The sequence below is a fragment of the Rhamphochromis longiceps genome, linkage group LG17 (assembly GCF_057381845.1).
Source record: "Rhamphochromis longiceps isolate RC_006_pf linkage group LG17, R_longiceps_female_GT1.1, whole genome shotgun sequence".
Classification (NCBI taxonomy): domain Eukaryota; kingdom Metazoa; phylum Chordata; class Actinopteri; order Cichliformes; family Cichlidae; genus Rhamphochromis; species Rhamphochromis longiceps.
This window is the reverse complement of record NC_140573.1, coordinates 25,253,157-25,270,577: the sequence shown is the minus strand read 5'-3', so window position 1 is coordinate 25,270,577 and position 17,421 is coordinate 25,253,157. Positions and strand designations below refer to the sequence as shown.

The following is a 17,421-nucleotide window of genomic DNA, read 5'->3' as shown; positions in this document are numbered from 1 at the left end:
CGCCTTTCTCCCTAGAAAACGTCCTCCTCCTCCTCCAGCCATAGAGGAAACTTCCGAGCGGACTTCGTAGCTTCCAACTGCGGGATTTGTACGTTAAAAGCCGCTGCTGCTGTGAGGCAGAGCACCATGCGGACCTCCAGAAGTTAGCGGGGAGATGAGCGTAATTTCATTGACTGCGGTAAGAAAGTGATCCCCCATTTTTGTCCTCATCCTCCTCCTCTTCTTTTACCCGACATTGACATGGAAAGAATCACGGCCTGAGCCGCGGCGAAGTGGGCTAGCTTCGTGTAGGCAGACATTAGCATTTTTTCTTATCGCTAAAGTATAAAGTTGGTGAATTTAAAAATAACACCGGTACAGTTACGCTTACCCACCCCCCTCTCTTTTTCTTAAAAAAGCGCAAACTGTTGACCGCAAACTGAAGTTTGGGTGATGACGTCACCACGGGACGAGGATCCCACTATATGTCTAAAAAAACAAAAACAAAATGGCTTTTCTCAGTCAAACCACGTCGAGGCAGAGATTTATTGCACGCACTAGTTTTTAAATTTGGAAACTGCTGTATCGTTGGGCGATGTTTTGGGATAGTTTGTGATGATGTGAGCCAGAGGGCATGAAAAAATTCTGATTTAATATAATTGTGAAGCTTAAAAATGTATTTAATTACGTACTTTTGTAGTGCCCACGTCTGAAAGCCCCATTCAAAATGTGATTGTGTGGACTGTATATAAAAGATGGAAGATGTCATTATTTTCAAAGGCCAGAAGGGGGCGACTTCTCTGGTTGCAAAAAGACTTCCAGTTGTATGATGGGTTATGGGAAAGTGAACCTTGTCTCCCCTGATGGAGTGTAGGCAAATGCTTTTTTAATGACATTAATTAAAAATGCCATCAATTAATTATTAATTAATGGCATTTGTTAAACTAAGCAAAGTTAAAAATGTGCTCATGCTACCTTTAGTGAGGTCACAGTACAAGAGGTGAGTGTTTGACACCAATACTGATGATAAAAAGACCTCTATCCAGATCTGGATCAACTCCAAAAGTTAATCACTTGTAAGCTGATTCAAGTCTTACCTGTGTTCAAAAATAAATCAATAAAAAATAACTTTTTGATTTAATCTTGCTAACAAACAGAAAACTGTGTTACAGTGTTAACCACTGCTGAATGAATTTGAACTGTGTGAGACAGTACCATTAGTTTGTTGCAGGCTCACTATAGTGAACATATTATTTATCTGAGAGTATGACTCTCAGCATAGATGTAGTTATCCTGTTACAAATTAATAATAATGTAAGAAATATTAAGGAATTGCTCAGAGTAAATGTTTTTTAAATGTTATATTTTAATAATGGCATTCAGCCACATCGGGGCTCTGGCATTCTACTTTCCATGTTCAGCAAGTCACTGATATTGTGTCTTTGTTCTTCTACCCATCTTTCCTTTTTATCTTAAAAGTCTCTAAATTTTTGTGGATATTAAAACACAATGCAGAAAAATCGTTGAAATGATTAACATCTAAATGCTGAATGTTGTTTGAAATATTTAATTGTTGTGTCTTATTTTGTATTGTAAAGCACTTTGTGATATTTGTTCTTGAAAAGAAAAGAACATACCTGGGACTCTCCACCATTTGGTCTTAGAACTTCTCGGATGAGAAGTGAAACATCTTCAGGAAACTTAAAGTCCTGTCGCTTTCTTTCCACGCTCCTTAGACTACCATGACTGCTTACTTTACTTACTTATTAGTCATTTTAAAATAACAGAAAGTTATTGTCTCTGGTTGATAGGTTTTTGTTATTGTTTTGCTACTGTGTTACTACAGTGTGTATGACGTTAAATGTTGTAGTAGAGAAACACACACGCACAAAAGTGATTAATTAAATTTAAAATTGTACTACTATTTCAGTTTGTTTAGATTCTTTGTCATATTTTATTCCCATAATTGTCACATGCTTTGACCACATTTAAAAAACAACTGTTAAAAAAATCAAATTTTTGTCAAAAATGTTTATATATAAAATAATAATAATAATAAATACTTGACAGAAAATCTGAGTTTGTGTTGTTGTTCAGTAGGGCTGCCATGATTAGTTGACTGGTCACGTTTACGTCGACTATCAAAATCGTCGACGACTAATAGTCGACACGTCGTTTGAAGCTTTGTAAGATCCCAAAAGACGCAGGAATAAGTAGTAGGATTTAAGAGTGTAATAACGGATTGAAACAGAAGATGGCAGCACTGCATGTAGAAGGATGCCAGCTGCCATTAAATCCCGAAGAAGAAGAAGCAGCGTTCAGTATCGTAGCTGTGTCCAAATTCAGGAACCGCATCCTCCTGCCCGCATTTGTAGGCCGATTACGTTACAGCAACACGACGAAGACTGTCCAAATTCGAAGACTCCGACAAATGCGCCCTTCATTTCCCCAGATTTGAAGGATGGGTCGGGTGTATACTTCGTGGCCCAGCCTATCCCAGAATTCATAGCGCGGCCCTGCTCAGTTTCCAACAATGGTGGCAGCTAGTTAATTTTAATGTTACTCTTATTATTCTTTCTGGGTCACAAAATAAACGTTTAACATATTTTCAGGCAAGAATGTAGCTGTGTAAACCTCAAATATCTGCTCAGTTTATCAAGACACCACATACTTTCAAAAGTGCTCTGACGTTTTCTGAGACGTCTGTTACCCACTAGCTCGATAGCTAGCCGGGGGCAAGGCTCACTAGAGCCCGTGAGAACACTGGACTCCCGGAAAATTGTTTTCAAACCCACCGCCGTCTCTCGCTACTCACTTAGTCACTTAGATAACTTAAAAATGTTATTGTTTGGCTTTTTTCAGTACTTTATTTGTTCCTGAGTAAATCGGTTTGGCTGAGATTAAAGTTATAGTTTTTACACAGCTGAATAAACGTCAAGCAGACAACTGATTATCAGAAGTGTGAGATGGTCGAGAATATACTCCGGTGTCCTGTTATATTTTAGATAGCAAGGAGCAGACGGCAATCTGCAAATTTCATTAAAATTTAATAAACTATCATCTTGTCTTCATTTTTAGTTAGCACATACCTTAAACACTTAAAGCTGTAAGCTAATGATAGTTATATAAGAGCAGATGCGTGCTGGTGCAATAAGCTGTACGTTTTACGTCCAGTGGACGCATGATCTGATTAGTCGACTAATCGCAAAAATAATCGGTGACTAGTCGACTATCAAAATAATTGTTTGTGGCAGCCCTATTGTTCAGACAAAATACACATTTTTAAAGGTTTACCTGGATATTGGGATATTTGTAAAGTTAACATGTTTATAAATGAATTAATGAAATAATCAATAGCCATGTGTAGTTAGTTATTAATTCAAAATTCAGTTTAGGCTTTTAACAATTCTATATATATTTAAAAGTATATTCAAGGTAAAATTATTATTTTGCTATAATTATTTTTTTTTTTAATGTGGATATTTTGTTCTGTGCTGTAAATACAAATACAAAAACAATCCATCTCTTTTCTCTTTTCCTCACATTTGGCTTAGTAAACTTTTCTAAAAATGCACAATTCTAACAAATTACATTTACAATTGAAGGAGATGCATTGTTAAAAAGACAAGTTTGTCTTCATAAAAGGTTCAATAATGTAAAATGCTTCCAAAAAACTAGGGTCTGTACTTGGAGGCTAAATTCTGTTTACCAACATTACTGATGATATCAATACGGCTAAAATTAGAGTGTGCAGTCTGTGTCTGCTGGTCCTTAAATGAATTCATTTCCTGTGAGTAATGTCTTTCCAGTTTTCTATTTTTAACTTTTGGTGGTGGGGAGACCGAGAAAGACACCACCTAAAACATAATGTGGAAAGTACTTGGACTTGGAGAAGTTGTATTATTAGTCAGTTATCTGTTAACCACACTTACGTCTTACTGAACTTTTTACAGTTTACAGGGTAAATGCACGTGCTTAAAAACATTTACAATATCTCAAATACAATTTTACAAGTAAGAGTAAAATCTATTACACTTTTTATGAATGGACCTCATGAAAAGTTCCATTAAATTTAAATTTACACTGCCTCTAAATTTAATATGGATCATTAATTTTGAATTGCTCAGTTTGTCATTTATAGTTTGACTAAAACAGTTTCAGGCTGTTTTGAATATTTCTAAAACGGTAAGAACAGGAATATAAGCTTATGTATAAATAAAGTTTTAGAAGCGAGCCATAGTTGGGATTTTTGAGTGTTCAGTCGTTTTTGTTATTTATGTGACCTTCTCGTCTTGAAGTTTTTATTTAAATAACAAAAGCAGAGGACAAATTCACCACTCCCACACTTTGGACAGGTGAAGGATGTGTGGAGCTGTCAGGTTAGATGCTACCAAACAAAACACGTTTAAAAATGTTCCTAAAGTCAACCACATACTTGTTTATTTGTTTTTGTTTTTTTTTACCATACCCTTCATTTTAAAGTGACAACAGTTTGTTTGTGTGGTAAGTTCAGTATCAGTTAAAGTGGTATTAAAAACTTGTTTACACCTGTAGGCGCCGTGTTAATGCTCGTGTACGTTTGTGTGTCACAGGTAAACCACTAGAGCTTCTGCGTTCTCCTGCTTGTTCAAGTGGTGAGTTCATCTCCTCTTTGCTGTGTTGTGGTTGTACTTTGAGTCCCTGCAGAGGAAACTGTTTACAGTCAGTGTTGCATAATGTGCATCAAAGCAGACTGTGACTTGTGACTTGTGGCTTTTCTGTGCAAACAAGCAACACACAACAAGTGAATCATGTTTTGTTCCCTTAAAAATTCAAAACATTGCCACTGACTATGATGTAGGTGCAGCTCTACGTAATAAAAGTTCATTTTAGACCTAAATTAAGTAAATACTGGTGGTTGTATCTTTGCACAGACCAAAATAATTTAAGAAACTTTATCAGCGCACAGTGGGAACAGTGGTGCCCTAAAGGGGAATTTGGGTAGTATTCTTGAGATCAGTTTATTTCAAAGCTTTAGTAACTTTTTTTTAGACTGTTAATATAAATCTGCCATTAAAAAATCTTTATTTATTTATTTATTCAGTGCCCGTTGGTTCAGTCATGGCTCGCGGCTGCATCTGCTGTGTGAAGTACATGCTCTTCCTCTTTAACCTGCTCTTCTGGGTAATTTTTCCACACACACCGACTCGGCAGTAAGAGATTAAAGCAATTTATCGTCACCGAATCAGCAGGAAGTGTCTGAGTTTCCTGTGTGTTTCAGCTGGGAGGCTGTGGATTGCTGGGTGTCGGCGTATGGCTCTCGGTTTCTCAGGGCAGCTTCGCCACTCTCTCTCCCTCCTTCCCCTCGCTCTCCGCTGCCAACCTCATCATCACCCTCGGCACCGTAGTCATGGTGACGGGTTTCCTGGGCTGCCTGGGTGCCATCAAGGAGAACAAGTGCCTCCTGCTGAGTGTGAGTGTATTACCGTATTTAGTATAAATGAACTTTTGTTCATCTTATGTTGACACTTTTCTTCTTTTATTCAGTTCTTCATCGTTCTCCTGATCATCCTATTGGCTGAACTTATCCTCCTCATCCTGTTCTTTGTCTACACCGACAAGGTAAGACTGCAAAACGCTAGCAATCATGCTCACTCCCAGGCTGCAGATGAGTGTGCCTTCATATCCCATGATCCACCTCTCTGGTTCTGTGTGAACAGGTGAGTGAAAATGCCCGTCAGGACCTGAAAGAAGGGCTGGTGCTGTACAACACGGACAACAACGCCGGCCTGAGGGATGCTTGGAACACGATACAGGGAGAGGTGAGCAGATGCATTAAAGGCAACTCTTTAATCCAGCTGCTTGTTGAGTGAATGATGCACTGTCATTTCCTCCCTTCCTGCTTGTTTACTAGTGGAAGTGCTGCGGCGTGACGAACCACCGCGACTGGCACACGGCGTTCCATGATGACGTGGTTCCTGACCGCTGCTGCCAGCAGGTTTACCCGGACTGTGGACGCAACACCTCCAATGTGTTCTGGACACGGGTCGGTGAAGTTATCAATCTGCTGATTGTTTTATTCCTTCTGTTGTCAACAAGGCCCAATAAATTTAACCACTTAAGCCCCACGCCCCCGATACCGGGGGCAAAAAGGAGGAGATCACATTTAATCGGTTATAACACAGGGTCAGAAACATAAATCCCGACATGTGTGGTATCCACAGAAACCTCTGAATCTCAGTTAAAATCTCATATAAACCATTTCTACAACCACCAAACACAACGAAAACAAACCATGATTAAACAAGCAGTTACGTAAATGCACACAAGTCCGTTAAACAAACAAAACCGCACCAGAAATTCTTTAGACTTCATGTAACCGGCTAAAGAAAGGCTGAAGCTATCACCAATTCCAAACACCAAGTTTCACCACACTTTGACCAAAATTCACTGAATGAGCCGCAAAAGAAGACCACAAAAACACATAGCGGCGCAAATGCACCAAGACAGAAATTGACTTACTGTCCCGATTTTTGCCGGTAGCACGTGATTATCAGCAGTTACCACGCCTAACTAGCTGCATCAGAGCCACGTTCAACAACTTCCATTTTAGACCCACCTACAGACACGTGACTGGACAGAGGCCACATGCAGTAAATTTGGGCCCACGTGGGTTTTGCCCTTGCAACTTCTGATTGGTTGACGTGACATGAACATGGCACAGTTACTGTGATCCTATTGGCTCAAACGATTAAAAAGAGGTCTCTGGTTTAAAGTGAGCTGCACAACCACGACTCATATAGTTAATGAGTTGGTGTTACAGTTCTTTTCCTGTTTTCCTGTTATTTCTTTACCTCGAACTTAATCCCAAACTGTTTTTGTTTTATTTGAATTTAAAGAAGCATTAGGTTGTGTTTGAATGTGTCAGAAACAACAACAGATGTTAGTAACCATGAACAAAAGGAGAAAAGAGTGAACTCAGTGTAAAACGTTTTTGTGACCAGATGTCTCCTGATGATCTGGTTTCCTTCGTCTTTTCAGGGCTGTTATGAGAAGGTTGAGGAGTGGCTGGACGACAACAAGCACCTTCTGGGGACTATTGCGATGTGTGTGTTGGTCATACAGGTGAGCAGCACTTTATTCACATCCAGACTTTAAATACTCACAGGGTCTGTGCAGTGAAGCAAGTTCAACATATCCAGGATGTAGTTTCCTTAACTTTCTCAGGGTTACAGAATCACAAAAAACTAAATGAAAATTCATTTAAGACATTTTACTGCCAATTAAGGCCATGTGCCTTTAAAGACTTTGTTAGGGACCCTTTCCCTAACAGCTGTGAGATACCACCCCAGGCTACCTGGAGGTTCTGTCTAAGGCTACTGGGGTTGGCAGGTTGCTGCTGAGTGTTAATATGGCACATTACAGCAAGTCTTCATGGGCTGTATTGACAAGAGTAAAACGAGGCAAAAGTTTAGGGCGGTTTCAGTATATTAACGCTCAAAGAACAACAGGAAATAAACTTCCCCTGGGGATCTATTTTCTTACTCATGAGAGGAAAAACAAAAACTTCAGACTGTCCCATAACCCTAGAGACCATCTTATTATCTTCCAGGAATTGTGATACAATTTTCCAGGGAACTGATCGGCCAAAAAGCCTTGATTTGATCATGTAGATCTCTTATCAGACTCCAGAAACGGTTTAGGGCTGGTTATGCTGGTTAAGAAGGGAACCACCTTCTAAAGTTAACTCGCTAAGCACTAAATCCTGCCTCATAACACAGCTCTTTATTAACTTTAGTGTTTTTCTGTTTCCAGCTGCTCGGCATGGCTTTCTCCATGACACTTTACCAGCAGATCCACCGGGCAGGGAAGAAGTACGAAGCCTGAGGGGATTAATGGAGGTGTTTCACACAGCTGAGCTTTGGGTACATAAAATATATCATCGTTAGAGTTTTTAAAAAGCCAGTTTTTATGTGTACCACTACAACCGTATATCTTTTTTCCATCTCTGCACCCATTTATTGTTGTGAATAGCATTTAAATTAGGGGTTTTTTTGTTTTTTTATAGTTAGCTTTTATAAAAATCACAATATATTGTGTTTTTTTAATGTAAAGTAATAACACGAGAAAAATCAGAACAGAAAAGACTGGGAATGAATTATCAAGTCGTTGAAAGCCACGCGTGTGAGAAAAATGCTTAGATAAGGCGAGCGTTGTGTACTAACATGTTCAATAAAGATAAAGAGCACTCTACAGAAATGCGGTTTGAAGAGATTTTTTTGTTCCAGGTGATGATTACTGAGATTTTCTTTTGTTGCTGCAATCCTCTGATAAAAGCAGAGAGAGTTTCATGCCTCTGCAGGCTTCACAGAGGTCAGATCAGGTAATTCAGTGAACTGATTGATCACCTGAGAGGGAAAGCTCTCTCTCTCCTGACTCAGCTTTTCTAACAGCAGTGATCTGATCTAGGTCATGAACCTTTGCCCACTTTCAGTGGCTCTCTGTGACTTTGATTTAAAAAATAAATCAAGACTAAACAATGGTTATTAACATGAGATTTCAGATTGTTTGAGGCCTCTGTTAACAGACCCAGACCGATGGCACTGTTGGTCTAAAGGGCGAAAATACTACTGTTGTCTGAAATGGTAAAATGGTAAATGGCCTGTATTTGTATAGCGCTTTACACATCCAGTCATCCACCCATTCACACACTGGTGATGGCAAGCTACATTATAGCCACAGCCACCCTGGGGCGCACTGACAGAGGCGAGGCTGCCGGACACTGGCGCCACCGGGCCCTCTGACCACCACCAGTAGGCAACGGGTGAAGTGTCTTGCCCAAGGACACAACAACTGAGACTGTCCAAGCCGGGCTCGAACCGGCAATCTTCCGATTACCGTACAAGGCGAACTCCCAACTCTTGAGCCACGATCGCCCACAATCGTCTGATGACAAAGGAAGAGGAGAGGGGGACGGCATATTAGGAGGCAGTGAGAGAAGGAGAGGTAGGAGTGGAAGGATTTTAAATGTAGGGACTGTGACTGATAAAAGGAGAGAGCTGTTTGATATGACATGGCTTCATGCTTGGACAGAGCACTACATGAACATAGATAAACATCTGGACCGAAGCCTCCCAGTGCTTATTGGGCTGACAGGTGTGACCACACTGACATAAGAGACTAAAACTTTATTTTAGTTAGCTCCTTAAGCACACATTTAAATTTTTAGATAGTTTTACTTCACTCTGTTAATCTAGTTCCACAGTTACAAGTCCAGGATTTTGTTGTTATCATAGACGACGTCCCCTTTGATGATGACATACCGGATGAGCTCCTGATGTCCTCCCAGCTGGTAAATCAGGTGCTCCCACCTGCAGAACGACACAGAGGACAGCCTCTGTTATTTTTATTTCTTATTTCTAATGTAAAGCTGATACAATATTAGATTTTCAATGTAGGAAGAGGTCAGAAGTATCAGAAAAACACCAAATCTAAACATCTGCACACCAAAGTTTCTGCCTCTGATTAGGAATCACTAAAACTGCACAATTAATAAAGCTACCTGGTAAAATAATGGTTCAAATTATGAAACCATGCATTAATACAACATTACAGTTAAAGGCAGCACTAAACTGCAAGCAGTGAGTGACTGAGTGCAACACACCGAGTAAATAATTGCACTATTTCCACAATAGAAACACACAGCTGTTTCTTTAAATTTTACCTTAACTTTTTTAAGCTCCATAAAAACATGAAATTGGTCTTTGAAGTGTTCTCTGCTGTGGGTGGGCTTACCGTGTGGCGTTGAGGAGCAGCAGGTCTCCGTGCTTGTTGACCTCCAGCGATCCATGTGTGTGGGAGCGCCCGAGGGCGTAGGCCGCGTTGATGGTGGCGGCGGCCAAAGCCTCTGGCATGGACATCCTCATGTTAACACAGGCCAGATGCATCACTATCGGCTGAGGGAGAGAAAAAGAACAGAGGGGGATGTAAGCAGAGGGGAGCCTGCAGTTCCTCTATTGGCCACTTGAGGCAGACTCTTGAAGTGAATCAACCCCTCCAGACTTCCATGTTAAAATGTCCAACTTTACATGCCTACAGCAGCAGTTTGCACCTCAGTGGAAGCTAATAACTTATCATTCTTGCTTAAGGAAAAACGGAAACATAATGTTTAGGCTTCATGGGTAATGTCACAGTACTTACATCCATCTTTTATATACAGCGTGTGGCTGTGACAGAGACAAAGGAGGAGTCAGACATCCTGCACTCACCATAGAGCAGCAGTAGGCATTGGGGTTGAAGTCGCTGCCGAGGGCCATGATCACTCCGGCGTCCAGCATGTCTCTGGCCCGAGGCTGGGGCAACCTAAACATCAATAAATGTATTACTCGAAAACTCTCGGTTAAAGAGTGTGTGTGTGTGTGTGTGTGTGTGTGTGTGTGTGTGTGTGTGTGTGTGTGTGTGTGTGTGTGTGTGTGTGTGTGTGTGTGTGTGTGTGTGTTACAGTACCGCAGAATGTAAGCTGTAGTCGGCAAGAGGACCGCGGCAGTTTTTGCTTTGGCCATGGCAGCAATTCCTGCATCTGTCACCTCCTCCAGGTGACTGATGGCTAAGGCTCCAAGCTCCGCCCCCATCTGAAATAAATGCACACTCTGTTTAACAAGACAGGACCTCAGATGATTATTAATAAACAATTAAACTGTTAGGTTTCAGATAAATATCCAAAGGTCTCCGTGCAGCTCATCTGCATTTGGCCCCGGATCATCAATTATATTTTATGCGCCTTTAGTGTCTTTTTTTTTGTCGATAGTGACATTTCCCTCGCCTTCCTGACCATGTTTTTGGATGTGTTAGACTGTATTACTCTGAAAGTCAAAGATTATCAGCAGCTGAAATAACATATATTCTGTACACCCATATGTTCTTAGAAAAAAAACATATGGGTGTATGGAAACTGTTTAATAAGGCCACAAAACTCACATGACTCTGTGAACATTTGTTTTCTCAATCCATCTGTACGGGGATCTGGAGACTATCCAGATGCAGAAGAGCGTAGGTCTGGTAGTAAAGATGGTAATGAAGCATGCTAGTTTTCATCACAAAGGTGGAAACTAGCTGATATTTTTCTTTGGAGTTGGTGTAAACTAAAATAATATGAGTACTGTTGATCCGGTGAGCAGAAACTGAAGGTTATGATGTGGTTCAGAGGTGAATATTCATCTTTAGGCTGTAGCTTACAGTGTATACATAAGCTTCGGCAGATACCTGAGCAGAGTTCATGGGATGAAGCTCATCTCCATGGAAATTGATGTTGAGGCCCATTTGTTTGCCTGCCTGCAGGATGGAGCGGCTCGAGCTGAGGTCAAACACTCCCTGCTCACAAAACACGTCGATGTTGTCGACTCTGAGAGTCCCAGCAGACATCCTTTCCTTCAGCCGAGGCAGCTGAACTCTCAGAATGTCCTCTGTAGCTTCTGCCACTGTTTTCCCTCTGAAGGAGGAGGAAGACGTGGAGGAGGAGGAGGAGATATGGAATATAAGGCAAAAATAGTTATACTTACTTGGGCACTGCGTGAGCTCCGCAGTAGGTGGCAGAGATGTTTATAGGTAGGGAGCGCCGGGCCTCCTCGATCACTTCCAGCATTTTCAGCTCGGTCTGCAACTCCAGGCCGTAACCGCTCTTACACTCCACCAGGGTGGTGCCCGCTCGCTGCATCCGCATCAACCTGCTGCGGAGGGTCGCCAGGAGGTCCGAGGCGGGGGCGGCTCGAGTGTGCTCCACCGTGAAGTGGATGCCTCCACCTGCTCGGTGCACGTCCATATAGGTGGCACCTGCCAGCTGCAGATGGAGCGCCGAGCATGTCATCAACAGTTCAGATGCTCAGTGAAGCGAAGTGAAGTTAAGCAGAATAATTTACCTTCATTGCAAATTCATGCACCCGGTCCCCAGCCCAGACTGGATGAGTGTGAGCATCAACCAAGCCTGAAACAAGAAGTTTGCAGCAGTTAATCACTGCGAGAAGAGGCAGAAGTAAAAGGTCAAACATTAAAAGTACTTTGGACTTCGGCTCCTTCCTGATTTTTTAGTTTTTTTGCATATTTTTCACAAGCTTGATATCAAACAAATCATTTAAATTTAGCATCTTTAGTCTGTAAATTTGATGATGATAATGGGAGAAAACAGAAAACAAACAAAACAAATGTCTGGGAGTCTTTTTTTAGAACATCAAGTATTTTTTTACATTACACTAAGGCAAGAAATTCTCAACAATTCACACGTCTGACTGCTTATATTTAAGCCAACAGAACTGATACAGAGCTAATGCTCACCTGGCAGGACGCACATTCCTGCAGCATCGATCACTTTGTCAAACAAAGCTTCTGCATACTGAGCTCTGATGGTTTCTGCAGGCCCTACAGCTTTAATCAGCCCGTCACTGTGAGGGAAAAGCACACATTCATCCAGTGACGTTGTTCTCTGACATGTCATGAGTCTGTAGAGCCTGTAGGGGGCGCTCCAGTGTGTGTATCATTGGTCGTCAGGTTAAGAAATCACTTTTCAAATAACCTGAAACTGGTGCCCAAAAGCACAGCACAGCTCCTAACAAGCTCTGCTCACTTCTGTAGCTACATGAGATATTTTCCATCTTTCTGATGAAATCTGAGAGACTCTAATAAAGCTTCTTAACCTTCAACAGAGGTTATTTATGACTCCTGTCATATTTATTCATGTGCCCTGTGTAATTTTCAAGCATTTCCCAATGTATTTGTCAACCTCCAAAACAGATCTGTTTTTTTAAACAGAACCATTGATTCTATTGTAGTTTTTCACTTTTTTTTTGCTATATTTTGATGTTTGGCATTGTAATATAGCTAACAGATCTACAGTGGCGTCTTGGATGACCTCTTTTGCATTAAAATGACTGAAAGTAATAAGCTACATTAGAACATTTCAGAGCATCTGTGATAGACAGTAGAGATATGATAAATACAAATAGAACCATTTTTTTTAAAGCCTTTAACATTACATGGGGATGCTCATCATTTCAGTCACTAAAGCAGCTTGGTCTGTGAATTAGAGATATATTAGAAAATAACAATAAGAAGTAGTGTATAAATAAAATACCAAACCTGTCTAATTGTAGGGGAACATGGTAGAAGAGGCTCTGAATCAAACGTTTAAGAGACTTTAAAATTTTGCATTTGTGCAGCTACATGTGCAATAAAAACCTATCACCAGTTTAGTCATCTTTAAAATCTACTGTCTTTATTTTACTTAACAGGACAGTAAACATTTGACAGTCAAAACCTAATCTTTTACTCAATAATCCCTGTAGCCTTCTTTTGCCATCACATGGTGTAAAGCAAAAGGTGTCAAAGGGAAAAGTGCAGCTTCAACAGCAGGTCCTAATTTTCCTCATTTATTCAGTTTCCTGTCCGTTTGTGTGCTTTTGTAGAGCACAAAGCATGCACATGTATAGATTTTGGAACCCAAACATTCCCACTTTCTTTACAATTCAAAAATCTTGAGATTTTAACAAGCTTCTAACCTTGCATAGACTTCTTCTACTGTGTTTAAATCCTCACACCAGAAGCAGTAGTCACTTTTGACCCCCGACCCAGATGTTTGACATCTCCTTTATAAAGCTTAGAGATCTGAGAATGTGCCTATAAAATTCAGAATTTGTGACAAACTTACCTTCCTATTACAACGCTGCCATTTTCAATCACGCAGAGATTTTGCATCCCATATTTGGTCAGGTACTTCTCAGAGTTTTTGCAGATCAAAACTAGCTGTTTGGCATTTTTAACCAGCAGTCTGTAAGGTCTGGACATTTTGACTCATCTGAAGTCAAACTTTAGGAGAGAGGGTGTTGAAGCCAACTCAGGAAACAGGCAAATATTTACCCAAGAGAGAAACAGCAGAGTTTAAAGTGCACAGAGGGGGGTGGGGCTTACTGTACACCCCACCCCCCCCCCCCAAAAAAAAAATCAGACGACACACAAACACACGTATTTTTTAAGAAAGGGTACAATAATCACTTTATTGTGTCTGTATCACGACATAAAACTGGTCTCACATACAGTAGAAAAAAAAAGATTCAAAGCTGCTTGAAAAATAACCCCAAACGTTCATTTGTTTCACACGGTGAAAGCACAAACACACATCAGCCCGGCATCACTCTCGCATCTCGCCGTCCTCTTCCTCCTCTTCTACACCTCTGATGTACAAAACATTATTGCACCTGTGGAGGTCGAGCACAGCATGAGAAAGCGTTTCCTTTCACCAGTCACTTAATTATTAACACAAGTTAGTCAAGTCTGACGACTTCAAACTGTTCAGACTCCCACTGATTTCTCTCTGTGGCGTTACAAAGTGTCATTCACATACCTGATGAGAACCTCACCGAGATGTCCGGCCAACGCTCCATCCACATACTCTTCTGTGTTTGCCAGCTGTAAAAAAATAATAAAAAATAAAACAAAGTTCAAAGGTCAGGTAAGATAATTGGTGGGGCAGAGAAGCCAAGACCTCCCTCATCCCAGCCACCTCCTCCAGCTCATCCAGGGAAACACTGAGGTGTTCCCAGGCCAGCTGACAGATAAAATCTCTCCGGTGCTTCCTGGGTGTCCACCCAGAACACCTCACACAGGAGGTGACCTCCTCAACTGTCTCCTTTCAGTGTGGAGGTGTAGTGGCTCTACTGTGAGCCTCTAATAGCCAGCCATCCTTCGGAGAAAGCTCATTTCTACTGCTTGTATATCAAAATAACTAAAAAGAGCCTTAACAATACGATCAGGCCCAGACTAGCAAAGTTATGGCATTTTTCTACAAAAATCTTGTTGCTGCAGCTCCATCTGGTGGCAGATAGTTGAATAAATATTTAGGACACCAAATCACCAGCATTGGACTTAAAATATAATTTAATTAGATTTAATGACTTGTACATTCAGCACTGACTAGTGACAATGGCAATGATCAGTCGCCACAGTTGCACAAATTCATACTTAAAACAAGCGCTAAATAAACGAATAAAAAAATGTAATCTGTTTTTACCTGATTTCACCAGGTAAAAACAGAGCCACTTTGGTGATACAGAAAACTCTGACTTTAAGTTTAGCATAGCCTAGCATGCCATTCTGTGGTGTAATTCTATAAATGTGAAGTTTTTAATGGGTAGAAACTGTTCATACTTCACAAATTATCAAGTATCAGGATGTTTTCCCTGAGCTGGATTATTGATGTTGTCCTAAGTATATTAATATGTGTGTATTTTCATCAGGGTGTATGTTTAGAACTACAAGTGAGGACAGTGTTGAGTTAACACAGGTCCCTTCTTCTGTGACTGTCTGGTCACTGGTGTACAGCCCAACACTGGAATGATGCTTCCTTGCAATGATGTCATTTTATCCTTCAACAGGAAAATACTACAGGTTCTTGTGTGACCCCATGAACACATTGCTCGAGTTTTAATAATAATAATAATAATAATAATGTATACTTGATCCCCACAGGGAAATTACTTTCTCTGTATTTAACCCATTCACTCAGTGAAGCAGTGGGCAGCCACTAATCAGGCGCCCATGGAGCAGTGTGTAGGGAAGGTACTTTGCTCAGGGTACCTCAGGGTAGCCGTTCAGTGGATTCGAATCCCAGACCTTCCGATCATGGGGTGACCATGCTATCTACTGAGCTATCCCTGCCCACAAAATAATTTTCTGTTGCTGGGTAATGCAGGGGAACTGTGTACTGACAGCTTGGAGGAGTTCTGTGTTGCATTAAGCAACAGTAAAAACAACCTTTCTAAGAGAAGAGCTTTGTTTGCTGCTACAAACACAGCGACAAAGAAGCAGAGGAGGCAAAGGTAACACATTACTCTGGGCTAACAGTTGTTTTTACTTGGATACAGAATAACACCAAGTTTAGAAAAATAAATCCAAGTCACCTTTCATGCTACAGCAGCTGCATTAATGCCAAACTAAATGAGCTTGTCAACGTTAAAAATCACATTAGCTGAAAACTGCTTTTATTTTGAAATCGAGTCTCAGTTTCTCTTACCGTAATACCTAGTCTATAAACAATGCATAATTTGACCGTAGAACAAATTTTAGGTAATTGAACAAGGCAAATGATCCACACCTGCATATTCATGTACCCGTCCACAGACACGAGGTAGCCCTTATATTCCATGCCCCACTTCAGCTTCACCATCACTGGTTTTCCTGTCAGGCCGTTCAGGAAGGGCTTCGGGTTCAGAGGTAAACTCTGGAGAAGCAGACCAATCAGAGATAAATACACACACATCAAATTCAGACACCAATGAAACAAACAGCTACAATTTAGCATCGTAATACCCGTACATGTCAAATCAAAACCATATGCAGTGACTTATTCTGATCTGTGATCTTATAATAGGTATCAGGTCTCTAAAAAGAGATCTTGCACGTTTCCTTTCAGTTTGCACAGTTTTCCAAAGACAAAGACGATTAAAAAATAAACCGTGAATTTTATAATTATCAAGTTATTATAAGTATTTAGCTTCAAAATATTTGTGTGGCAGTTAAATTAGACGTTTTCTGAATGAAGTTTGGTGCGACACTCTCCACAGATTCAAGCAGGAAGAAAATCGCCAATAAACAAACAGCCAATAAACAGGAAGCATTGAAACCAGCCTAATTATGTTTCCGTAGATAAACATAAAAAGTGAGGCTGCTTTCCGTGTGAGGATTCATTCATTATCTCTACAGTTATGAATGAGACGCTAGCCTCGCTTATGCTAACCAGCTAACAGGCTAGTCGCTATTCCCGCGCCCTTCTGAGTAAAAAATCCCCCAAAACATCCGGTGAAGCTAAAATGTAAAGTTTTCCGAGCTTTACTCACCATTTTAGCTCAAAGTAAATAAGCACTGTGCGTTTTAAGGTATACGTTTGGTATCCTTTCGTCACAATAACGTTGCACTTAACAGCAGCACACGCTTTGCCGCCGACCGGAAGTCCTGCACTTTGCTTCCTGAGGAGTCTGCGTGTTTTTACACACCGCGACCTAGCGGTCAGAGGTCTCACCACACCCAAACCGTATTATTTATTTATTTATTTATTTATTTATTTATTTATTTATTTATTTATTTATTTTATTGGTTATCATGAGCAGAACAGAAACATTTAAGACCATGAGAAACATGAGAAAAACAAACTGTGGTCAACCATCAAAGCAAGGGACAGCGCACAATTTAAAAAATCAACTCAGTTCAAATTAACAACTAAATGATTGAAAATTAAACATAACTCAGTGTTCCAACATGACAATGATCCCAAACACACATAAAAATGACAACTAAAGTTATTTTGCCTCATGATAATATACTTAAAAGTTAAATTGTGATCTGATTACTGTTCAAAGCAAATAAAAGCATCACTGTCGGTGCCTCCACCTGCCCTCAGCTGAACTGAAGGCAGATGGATAA

The 17,421-nt window shown here is 40.5% G+C and overlaps 3 protein-coding genes across 3 annotated transcripts; 1 reads left to right on the top strand and 2 right to left on the bottom strand.

Annotated features, from left to right (window-relative positions):
- The first annotated feature begins 78 nt into the window (after window positions 1-78).
- Window positions 79-8,217, top strand: LOC146649769 (tetraspanin-9). Its single transcript, XM_085385907.1, has 9 exons — window positions 79-178; window positions 4,572-4,613; window positions 5,063-5,142; window positions 5,240-5,431; window positions 5,506-5,580; window positions 5,679-5,780; window positions 5,873-6,004; window positions 7,000-7,083; window positions 7,774-8,217. Exons 3-9 carry the CDS (start codon window positions 5,080-5,082, stop codon window positions 7,843-7,845), a joined length of 720 nt encoding a protein of 239 aa, XP_085242033.1. The 5' UTR covers window positions 79-178; window positions 4,572-4,613; window positions 5,063-5,079; the 3' UTR covers window positions 7,846-8,217.
- Window positions 7,993-13,852, bottom strand: amdhd1 (amidohydrolase domain containing 1). Its single transcript, XM_085385906.1, has 9 exons — window positions 13,655-13,852; window positions 12,286-12,392; window positions 11,874-11,938; window positions 11,517-11,794; window positions 11,221-11,446; window positions 10,465-10,589; window positions 10,227-10,320; window positions 9,754-9,914; window positions 7,993-9,329 (listed from the first exon to the last, which is right to left on the bottom strand). Exons 1-9 carry the CDS (start codon window positions 13,789-13,791, stop codon window positions 9,224-9,226), a joined length of 1,299 nt encoding a protein of 432 aa, XP_085242032.1. The 5' UTR covers window positions 13,792-13,852; the 3' UTR covers window positions 7,993-9,223.
- Window positions 13,853-13,969: 117 nt separating this feature from the next.
- Window positions 13,970-16,984, bottom strand: snrpf (small nuclear ribonucleoprotein polypeptide F). The gene is made up of 4 exons (XM_085385908.1): window positions 16,839-16,984; window positions 16,097-16,222; window positions 14,348-14,412; window positions 13,970-14,201 (listed from the first exon to the last, which is right to left on the bottom strand). The coding sequence occupies exons 1-4, from the start codon at window positions 16,839-16,841 to the stop codon at window positions 14,135-14,137; spliced, it is 261 nt and encodes an 86-aa protein (XP_085242034.1). The 5' UTR covers window positions 16,842-16,984; the 3' UTR covers window positions 13,970-14,134.
- Window positions 16,985-17,421: the final 437 nt, after the last annotated feature.